Here is an 11740-nt window from a genome sequence, read left to right on the forward strand (position 1 = left end):
CTATTTTATTTTAAACGACTTTTGCATCTTGCGTTAATTTTACATCCCCGACACACATCGTTATGGCGATGTTAGTGGGCCTTTCTCTGTGTTTAAAAGACCACCGACTGACTGACATTTACACAACTGTCCGAACATCTAGCATGTCATCGAACATCTAGTGGATATTCTTTAAAAATGTGATTACCCATGTGATTCAACAAATCATGTGTCTGCGTGTGTGAGAGAGAGAGAGACTGTTGCTTCTTTTGTATTCCCTACGAGAGAGAGAGAAAAATAGAAAAAAGTGTGGGTGGAGACAGGCACTGACTGAACGCAGCAAAAGAAAAGTTGAGGTCACACCGACCTAGGCGGCGCTGACATACAAAGGAGTCGCCCATCACATGTTTGAACACGGCTCACCGTTACTCGTGGAAACGGTTTGACACGGGATGAAAAAGTCCGTGAAGGTATGATGAAAGGGAGGTAATTTCTCTCCAAGGTCCAGACGTTTGCGCGAAGTATTTGGGAGGGGAGGGGGTCGAAGGACACCGAGGGAGTTGACCGTCCTCTTTCTGTTGGCCCTGCCTTAAAAACAAACAAACAAATAAAGATGCTCAACGGATATTTAAACTTGAAGAACGTGACGAAGTTTGACCGGCTTGCAGTTGCTGCTTAAAACTTCTTTAGTTACAATGACAGCCGTCAGTGACAAGCTGCCAAGTGCCTGACAATTTTTTTTTTTTGGTTTGGCTATTGATATTGGAATGCATGATTAGTTACCGCTGGGGGAGTATGAGAGCTGGTGGTGGTAATGGAGGAGGGAGGTTTCATGGGAAGGATAGAATCACAAACACTGTGAGCTACATATTCATTTTTAAAACAAATACATCAGTTTCCACTTTTAGTAGTCATGATAAAAGCCTTCACCATGGCAGTAGACTTATTTTGAAATGCTAATCAGTCTAAAAGGCTGTCTGAATGTCAATGGATGATTTCAGCATAACAAACACTAGAAAAGTTACCTCCCTCTCGTCAGAGCTGATCGCGGCTTGTATCTCGCGCTTCTCTCCCCTGCAGCTTGAGGTCTCAGCGGATTTCTGTGTACCACAGCATGCTGTACCACCCATCTTTATAAATATATTTCTTTGTACCATAACTCCTACCCTATATTCTGAATAAGGTATGTAATGTGTCTATAGGACAGTGTCCTATCAGTCAGTGTGTATGCTAACAGCTCATTATGCCTTCATTCTGTGAGCGTGAGAGCAAAGACCTTTTACTTTTGTAAAGGTGTTTATATTTACTGCAACTTGTACACTCCTGTCTGTTTAAAGCTGTTTACGTATTCCATAACGAGTCCCACCAGGAAGCCACCCACTACCACCCAGCTCCATGTCCGCATTATCAGCCCCTTCAACTCCCTGTGACACCTTGCTGGTTGTGAGGGTTGTTTATCTGTTCCGATTGACGTTGTGTCCCTATCCTGTATTTACCGTCAGTTTTAAGAGCAGACTTCTACATTTAGACCGCTAATTGAAAGGTCCCCTGCAACGATGTCCGGGTTTTCACAGAAACGCCGAAGCTGTTAAAGGCCAACCCTGTCAGACATGAAATTAAGCTCAAAAGTATCAATATATTGTGATTTATAAAATATTTTTAAGCAGAGGTGGAGTATACAAAGATTTATCTCAATTTGAATTTCTGGCATCAATGAACGTCTCAGCCAGTGGGAGAGCTTAGAACCAATGAAATGCTCCCACAACAACGAACCTCCTTGTGTGAGGTCGCGCGAAACGAGGACTGAATAGCATCGTGAAGTAAGCAGTCATTCACAACTAATGTGACATTATCGGGTATGCCTTTATATTACTTTTGTATTCGATGTATTCGCTTTACAATCTCGGTCTTACAGCGGATGGGGGGAGCTCGACAGTCATGTGTAACGCGCTGTTAACCTAAGGAGCGCTATAGACTCCCTCCCATTGAGCTTGTCGTTTGTCTCTCGTTCTCTTTCATCGTGGCTTCAGCGTTTCGTGCAAAAAAATAAAAAAAAATAAAGAAATCAGCTATCAAATGCTGCATTTTAATAACACCTTTATTAGACCCGAATGAATATTGGGGGAGTTATTGCTGTCCATTAAATGCAGGCCTCGTGACCTTTGCATCCCTTGGTACGTTCTGTTGGTTTTTGTAGTTTAACTTTCACGTAGTTGTAACAGAATGATGGTCTTTTCGCTAAAGACAATGGTGAAGAAGACAAGAATTTAAGTTTCATTGATGAAGACGCAAAGGACGACGATTTTGCTGTCTATTAAAATTCACTAAATGACAACGTGTTTGTTAGCGGTGGATTCGTGCAGGTGAAATTGAAACAGAGTCGTCTTCCCGTACGATACTAACTTGAGCTTTTAAACATAAATCTTCTCTAAACAAAGAGGATGTTTGAGAGAAAAGTGGTGCTAACGAAAAGAGAGACAGGTGAGGCTGGCGTGTGGTCCCATCCATCCTAAGAGTCCGTCCCTACCAGCCCCTTCCCTATCCACCAACGCTACTCCTCCGTCGCTCCTCCCTCGCTCCTCCCCTGCCCCATCGCACCCCGTCTTCCCGGTCACTTCAAATCTTCTTAGTCCTGTTTGACCCCAGTATGCTGTAAGGCCACACCACATCGGTCACTTCAAATGCTGCACCTTCACACTTCAGATGATGGCGCTTTCCTGTGATACATGTGCTGAGAAATTCGCGCAGTGAAGACAACTTACAAGCAGAGGACAAGTTTCCAGCAAATGTCATTCTATGACAATTTTTTTTATTACATTATTCGCCGCTTTAAAAAAACAACAGCAAGCCACCCTTGCACACCCCAGCCCCCACCCCTCCTGTGACTGCGCCCTAGGCGACTGCACTAATGGTAGAACCGGCCCTGTACACCCCATCCGTCCCACCCCGCAAACACACAAGCTTTTTATCTTCGAACTTCCCTTCTCCCTGTACCCCTCAACACCAAGAGGAACAAAAAAAAAAAAAAAAGTTCCCCGAAACAGAGCTAACGATTAGATTTGAAATTCAAACAGCTCAGCTCTAGCAGTCTCTTATACAAAACCCGTCGGTGGCAGGTGACGTGTAGAAACACCTGACCGTAAGGTGTTTTACCTGGCGGCGTGTAAAGACGACAGGGCCGCCGGTGAGTCATCGTTGACGATCACGTGCAATGAGTACTCTGTGATCAAGTGAGTCCTCTACCCTGCCCCCTGGCGGCGAGCGCCATACTTAGCCATGCTCAAGGTGAGCTACTGTGCTCCCGTGGTAAGAAAATAAGCCGCGCACAGCAGCAACACAAGGAACAATGAGATTGATGAGGACGATGATCCTCCCTCCCCCTTCACCACCACCCTCTTACTGATACAAAAAGTCGTTGCAGGGTTATTATGAGAGAAACACTCAACATAGATATAATGATGTTTAAAAAGTACTATGAACGGTGGATGTTGGCATCTTTCTTATTAGAGACTGAAATTTGCAATCGTTAGAGATCATTGGGTGACTACACGTTATCTCCCTTTTCATTGCATCTGGGCCACGAGGCATCTGTTGTGCATGTTTTATTGTTGTGTATAGGATGTTGCTGACGTCATCATAACCAGCCTCACACAACCAACCACATGTTGGCTCTCAGTGACCCTGGCTGAAGTTATAACTGAGATGGTAGTGTGTTTAGGCAAGAACACAGAGACTACCTGGTGACATCTGCACAGGGCCACAGGCAAGTCCTGAGGTTGCCACGACCAAACTAGGCCGTCAAAATGTCAGCAGTTCCTCTCTCCCCACTCCCTCAAGTAACTCGCAGAAAAGGGGTTGGGATGAGGCGATGTTGTGGTGAGGGGATGTCATACACACTCGCGTCGACGTAGACGCCTCGACATTTGAGCGTTCTTTCTCCACAAACAACTCTGCTTTTGTCGGCCTGTATATATTTAATAATTTTAACTAATAAAAATACAAAAAATAAAATAATACCCTAGTAAACATACATCAGTTAATGCTTGCTACCATCTAAGGTATGTTATTATTATTATTTATTAAATTTCCTTTTCTTGGTGATCAAACATAAAGCTAATAAAATTGTAAGTTCGGCACAACACTGCTTTCACTATAACAACAGTCGCTGCATGGGGCTAATGTTCAATAATCTAAATATATAGATACCACACACATTCACATGTTATCTTCAAACGAAGGGACAAACAAAATAAAACGCAGACGACGTCCCCACTTGGACAGATGTTATTCTATAAATGTGTGTCTCTAGGACCGAGCGACCGCACCTTGTTATGCATCAAATTTGCTTTATGGTTTCCTAATGGTTTTTAAGGAAAATCACGTAAATCGAACACCAACGAATCAAGCATTTATGCACTATACAGCTTTACCGTTTTCTTGTCCCGTCAACTACGGGAGGTAACTACAGTTTGGAAAACAGCCTCAACTGTCAGCAGTTATCTTTGCTTATGTTATCAGCTTCATGCCTAACCCTAACCCTGATTACAATTTACCTAAAACTGCTGAATAGACCATGACCGCTGTTACAGAACATGCCGAGCAACTTGACTACTTATAATTTTGTATAAAGTAGCAAGGAACATGAACAGATTGACATCCACCTCCTTACTTTTGAAAGCAAAGAACTAAATTAGTTTAAGAAAACAAAAAAAAATGCAACATTGACAAAATACAGTGACAGAGCATCCTTAATGCTGACATTGAAAGACAGTGGCAGAGTACCCTTAACACTAAGATAACTTTATGACTAGTAAGATGGCGGCTAACCGGCTTTAGACTTTGGTAAGGTGGTTAAATTAAAACAAAGGAACTGGCTGCCAGTCAGGGAAAAAAAAAATGGTCACACATTTTAAAGTATCTTACAATTTATTATACTCTGCCACAACATTCATGGCATTATAAATTACTGTACTTTTTTTTAAACTTTACTTCAAATTAAATAAAGTAAATTCTTCCTATGACTGTATGTGTCAGTATGGTGTAGACCAATGTACAAAATTTAATCTACTAAATAAATTAGTTAATCTAAAAATTAAGTTGATACTTACTGAGTCAGGAATTACAAAAGCTCTGAAACTATTTTATGATATACTATTCAGTTGTAAATAAAACTTCAAAAGTCAGGATACACATGAAAACAGCTGTATACATGAAGTATTACATAATAATAGTAGAGTACGATCTATCTTGGTTGTGATACTGCACATTATAAGTTCCCATTATTATTATTAGTAATATACAGTTACTAACAGACTGAATACTATTACACAAAAATTATGATGTATATAGGTCCTAAGCTCCTCGAGGAGTAACAAGGACTAAACAACTGTGACTTATATAACTTTACAACCAAATAACTAACTGGAAATGTTGTGACCTCAAAGCATAAAGCTATTGATGCCAATTGCATTTGTATCATTTGATGACCTTATTTCTTTCACCATCATTTCCTTTTGACACTGGAGCAGAACCTATCATCCACCTGGTCACACATATACACTCTCTCTCTGCTTGAGTCCATATTTTTCATATTGTACACAATATCAAGTACTTCATAATAAATCAGAGTAATAAATGATTATATATATTTTATTTTGCATTATCATCCTGACATTGCACTTATTTTTACTGAATATGAGTGCCTTGTATAAACACACTGGAAAGCTGTTTTTGGCATTCTGATACTCTATTGCATGTCATGAGTATCTCCATCTTGAAGCACTTCCTTGTCTGCATTTTGTTCATCTTTAAGCCTTGCAAGTTCATCATCTTTCAATAATTCAAAAAGCTCATCAACATTTATTGCCTGTCGCTCTGGATGAAGCCGGCGCTGAATGTAAGATGATGATGTGTCTTGAGGAGTTATTGTAGATGAAAGTGACACATCCGACTCTTTGGCCATAAATCTCCTCATCTGATCATCACGAAAAAGTGCTAGAGAGTTGATTATGTCTGCTGATGAAGGAGCTTTATAACATTTTCCCTTGATACGAATGAGTTTTTTCTCTGGAAATAGAAAGGATCTTCATTAGCCTTTATAGTTTTTAACACATAAAAAGTAAGCAACTCACACATATATGCACATACACCAACAAAAACTGAAATATGCTATCAACAAACATAAAGCAAAGTCACATTTAAAATACTATGTATAATGTTTATGTAAAATATTGTAATGGTAATTTATTATTACAATACTTTCTAAAAAATAAACCCATTAAACATATACTTTAGGTTGAAATAAACATTTAAATTATTCTTTATGGACGGTATGAGGCATCAGTATCAAGATATATTTTTTTTTACTCGAAGACATTCATAATTAAAGATGGAATAATCCACAAATGATGAACTTTTAATAACCTGGCGTCTAAACACTCATGGGCGTGCTGCGTACATAAAGTAAGAAATTTGGAAGAAAGTATGCGATCGTTTACAGAAGTAGCATCAACACCGATGGCAAACTAACAATTACGCGAATTTAAAAAAGTATTTCACTTCCAGAAAGCTGTCGCATTCTTGAGAAAGATATAAAAACAACTCCCGCAACACACAACTAATTATAACCGCACTATGTGGCTTAGAGTACACCAAGCTGCCAAAAATAATCAGTCACCTAATGACTCGATGTAGCGTTCAGAATCAATAAGCTGGCGTAAGGGATCAACTGGCGGTGCTGTGATTGCTGCAGAAGACTCTGGAAGAGGTAACCAAGGATCGTTTTCCACTTTTGCCGAAGCTCGCGACATTTTTATCCTTCTTGTTCAAGAGTGACTTCCCTTGTCTGTAAGCATAGTACGTGCGGCGGAGGGCGACAGTCACAGTAGTCTGCCACAATGCAAACGTGTTCTTGAGATTAAGCGTTATCTTTCACTATAATATTAATTGTGGCTTACAAAAACTGATTTGGCTATAGTTAATTGAAACGCCAATTGCTACGCTGCGTGTTTGCTGCAGTAATGAGCCCGATAAAAGAAATGTTTTCCACTTGAATTCTTCTGCCACTTGTGAATAATCGGAGTATTGCCACCATTCCACAGGAGAACGAAAAATTGCAGAATGTTTCTCTTAACAAGCAAAATGCCCCCTAAAGACTTTCTACTATAATGATAGTAATAGGGTCTTTTAGGCTCAATATTTCCATACCGAGAATCGACCTATTGATCGTGACGATCGAGCCTGAAATATTCTGGCAGACAACCGTCCCTCAGATCTGAAAAAAACAAAACAACAACAACAACAAAAAAGTACAGGTTCAACATGGGACTCCTTCAACACCTTTTCTAAACCCTTTGATTGACTATAGAGGCTTATTCTTACTTAGCTTAATCACCTATATTCGCACCGACAAAGCAAAAAAAAAAAAAAAAAAAAGCACCGCATGTTGCCAGTCCTATTTTTATAACCAGTTAGGGTTAATATTATAATCAGAGCCCCTGTTCATGAAATGAAGGTAAGTTGTCCTAGGTACATCACGGGAAAGAGTCTTGTCTCTATAACTATAAAGTGATAGACTGTAGTTAGTATATATTATCCATGGTACCATAGTTCTAAATCAGTAGTAAATGTGCCATGGGGTAAATAACAAAGCAAGATCCACATACAAGTTCAATGACCAGACGAAGTCGAAAAGCAGAAAAGGTTTTGTTTAGAGGTCAAGGGAGATAACATCGTAGCGATTTATTTTCCCCTGATCTTAATTCTTTCCCTTGCACCACAGTCCTGATGTTCACCACTCGGTAGCTTTGTTTTTAACTGGGAAATAACTGCATGCTTTTTGACTGCTTTACATGGTGAAGAGAACTACGCACATCTTTCATTTGCACTGAGAAGTCGTGAAGCGGTGATGATGCTGGGACGGGAATACCGAGAGTAGAGAGAGGCGAGCTCTTATATCGTAACTGTGTTTTAATCGAGGGTCATGCGTCATTAGCGGGTATTTATGCTTTGGTGACTGGGAAATAACTGCATGCTTTTTGACTGCTTTACATGGTGAAGAGAACTACGCACATCTTTCATTTGCACTGAGAAGTCGTGAGACTCGAATCGAGCAAAGAAAGCATTCCGAGCATTAGGCGGGGCCGTACTCTCAACGCCTGAGATCGAGATTTTGGCTTTCGACCCCTGACTCCGATCATCAATATTGGCCATGTTGTTGAGTCCATGCCAAGCTACTCGGATGTTACCTGTAGCAAACTGTGACTCTATTTTGGACTTGTGTTTCACCTTCACCAAACGGATAGCATCATGGACCTCTCTATGTACCAATTTTCTGTCGTGGGCAGAACCCGTGATGAACACATGTTTCTTTTTGTTCAGCACTGCTTTTAGGCCCTTGGTCACCCAAGGTTTGTTGTTAGGATAAACATAAACTGCTTTGATGGACTGGTGCAATCAACACTTTTTTACTCCTAACTTTTACTCCTAACTGTGTGTTAAATGTCTGTATGAGTATGTGAGCGAAGACAAATTTTCTGTCCGGGGTCTCCTGGACAGACAATAAAGTCTGTTTTGATTTGATTTATGTATTACGTTTAAAAAAAAAATTTAACAGTGGTTATCGCCTTAGTGCGTCCCAGAAAAATGGCAGAGAATCAAGAGAGCTAGTGACAAGGTCTTTAATCTACCTGCATAGACCCCTTGATTGATTGGTCGATCGATTAACTAATTGGATGATGATGGTGGTGGTGGTGGATGATTTGTGCTAGAACATCTCAGTATGTTTTGATTTTTTTAAATCACACGAATAATCTCTTATGCGAAAGAGAAAACATCTATGTCAGGCTAAAGTATACAAAGCGAGAAAGCGATATCAGACATAACTGCTTTTTGACAGACTAGACACTTGAGTACTGAGTAGCCAAACGACGACATTACTCTTGCATTTGGCAGGCGCTTGGCTCGGCAAATGGAAGGGCAAGAAGGGAACTCGGCAGTGTGTGTGCTTGGGCTGGATGAAATAAGGTCAAAGTAAACTAGGTCAAAAGAGGTCAAGTAACTAGCAGGTGAGCACTCTTTGTGCGTACGTGCGAGGAAAATCTTTTCCATGGAGGTTCTCGGTCTAGGGTTCCACCAAGACACAAACAGGTGAAGCTGTTGGGTGACGTCACGCACAGGAGGGGACTGGTGTGGCCGTTGCTGAAAAAAGCATGGAGACATTCCGCGGGCATCCTGTCTGGACTTCATGAGAACAAGATGAGGGCCAAGTCCAGGGTTGAGGGTCAGACCTGGAGGCGGTACAGGTGTTGGAGCGCCACAATGTTTTGGCAAATAGTACGAGGTGCCAGTCTACCTCTCACTGTCTCCACCTCCTTTTTCATTCTCATTCATTCACTCGAGTTTTCTAAGAGGGTATCGTATATAAAGGTAATATACGTTGTGTCGCTGTTCCAAAACACATAAATACACATGCATCAATAACACACACCAACACACACACCCTACTTCTTTTTTATGTTTAGCAAATCCGCTAAGAGACAAGGCGTAAAAACAAGAGCTTTCTCGGTTTAATAATTTTATTTTTTGCTCCTATTTCGTCAGCCTTTACCAAAATTCGTCTATTAATGTTTTAGGAGAGGAAGCCAACTTGTAATCTTCCTACTCTTCTAGTGAATATAATCCCCTCTCTGTGTAATGGATTCTGTGACTACTGGGCCGTCCGCTAGCAGTCTATCAACTGGCCCGATCAAGCCTCTCCCTATAATGCACACGCCCTGCTAATAGACCTCCATCCCCACTGCCAGCAATCATATTCTTTCTTGCCTGCAGACGTCCTTTGAAACTCGTCTTGTTTCCCCGCTCTAATCATAGAGGATTATCTTTCTCCCGAGACAGCCTACACTGGCGCAGCATACAGGTGTCAGCCAGGCTCTTCAGTCCAATCCTGAAAGTCCTCGGCTCTAGAAACGCCCTCACTTTATTTGTTCATTATGTCTTCAAAAGCTGCTCTTTTCCACCACCCCCTTCCTCCCTGCACCCTACAGGACAGAGTCCACCACGGAAGGGGGAACCTTTTTTGGTGTCTGTTGTTTGAACACCTCCCACAGAACAATGGCGTTATCATATCCTTTTTCTTCAGTTTCAGCGGCCGGTTAAAAAGGGCGAACACTAGGGCAATCTCAAGCAGCAGTTTAACGATTCAGGTTCCTCGCAGCTGGAATCTCATTGCCCGCTTCCTATTGTGCCTTCCTGCAGCTCGCGATTCTCGGCAGCAATTAGACTTTTCATTAAGGTAACACACACCTAGCACCCTGCGGTTCCTCTAACCATTCTTGGAGCAGTCGCCTGAACAGCGGCAGCAGTCGCAGAACAATGAAGCCCATTTCTGACAAAATTAGGGAGAGCAAGAAACATTTTCTAGCGCCAGGTAAAGGAAAAAGAAATAATAAAAAGATATCGCACGTCTTTGAATACACGCTGCTCACGCCCTTCGCTTGGGAGGCCGAGCCAGGCACAGTTGCCTCCACAGTCTTCTGCATCCGATACAATGCACATCCCGGGTAGTCGACATTGTTTGATTACATAGGTGAGGCGTACCTGAGGCATGTCGTGTGCAGGTTGTTTTACAGTTAAGATGGCTGATATGCAGGCTGCCACGCAGTACAAAAGATGTCTGGCTGCTAATTGTGTGTTTTGTGTGATGAGGAAGATGATGAGAGCAGACAGAAAATGAAGAAACATTCTATTTGAAATTCCTGTCTGTTTCTTTGTTGTACATGTATATTTTCTGTTTATATAATTTCTGTTTATACACATAGCTATTGCATTTTGTTTTGTCTTTCCCTATTCTTTCTTTATTCTTTTCATTGTCTTTTTCTTTTGGCAATTTATTCTTTTGTTGAGATGTCAGATTAAGACAACGGCTAGCTTCTGTGTTTCCAAAAGGTTTGACACAAAACATCAATAATAAACGTGAGAGAAAACCGTCTGGCTCTGCTGTCGGAAAGTACACGAATAAATAAGTCTTTGTCTATTTGGACACTTTAACAACAACAACAACGACAACAACAAACAACAACAACAACAACAACAACAACAACAACAACAACACAACTTTAAAATAATTCACAAATGCGTACTCAGAGGCACAATCATTCTTTATGAGCATATTTTTACGAGCGCGCGCGCGCGCACACACACACATGCTCGTTCCCATAAAATGGTGGCTGCGTGTCGTCGAAACATGTTATCGTCTTTATTGTGCAGAACTGACTTGGAGCCAGAAGTTACAGACAACACGTTAGTACCTGGTGTCGACATTTCTACAAGGGCGTGGTCTTACAACAAGAGAAAAGTCCATACTGTTTCTCCTGGCTGTCGTCTGGAAAGTTATGCAAACTTCGATCGGCAGGAAAGGAAATGGAGATGGGAGCTGTTAGCAACACGCCTTCTGAACACCCGTCGATTTGCCTCAGACGACCCCGCAAAAAAAAAAAAAAGAAAAAAAAGAAAAAAAAATGTTGGCGAGTCGATGCCGATTGCCTGACAAAACAAGATGGCAGGACAGAGCACGCCACCCATGGTGGCTCAAAGTATCGACGACCTCTGAGCTCGGAGCTAGTTTACGTGATCAATGTGTTCCACCCGGACATGCATACCTAGTTTTCATCTTTTTTTTCTTACTTCTTTTTTCTTTACTAAAAAGACACGAGGAACTAGACTTGTGCTTTTCTTACTTGTCGTTTCAACTCTGATTTGCGAT

At 41.3% G+C, this 11740-nt stretch overlaps 1 protein-coding gene across 1 annotated transcript; it reads right to left on the bottom strand.

The window, feature by feature from the left end:
• Nucleotides 1–4886: 4886 nt before the first annotated feature.
• Nucleotides 4887–6821, bottom strand: LOC112571093. The gene is made up of 2 exons (XM_025249903.1): nucleotides 6656–6821; nucleotides 4887–6045 (listed from the first exon to the last, which is right to left on the bottom strand). The coding sequence occupies exons 1-2, from the start codon at nucleotides 6786–6788 to the stop codon at nucleotides 5726–5728; spliced, it is 453 nt and encodes a 150-aa protein (XP_025105688.1). The 5' UTR covers nucleotides 6789–6821; the 3' UTR covers nucleotides 4887–5725.
• Between the last annotated feature and the right edge of the window lie 4919 nt (nucleotides 6822–11740).

The sequence above is a fragment of the Pomacea canaliculata genome, linkage group LG8 (genome assembly GCF_003073045.1).
Source record: "Pomacea canaliculata isolate SZHN2017 linkage group LG8, ASM307304v1, whole genome shotgun sequence".
Lineage (NCBI taxonomy): Eukaryota > Metazoa > Mollusca > Gastropoda > Architaenioglossa > Ampullariidae > Pomacea > Pomacea canaliculata.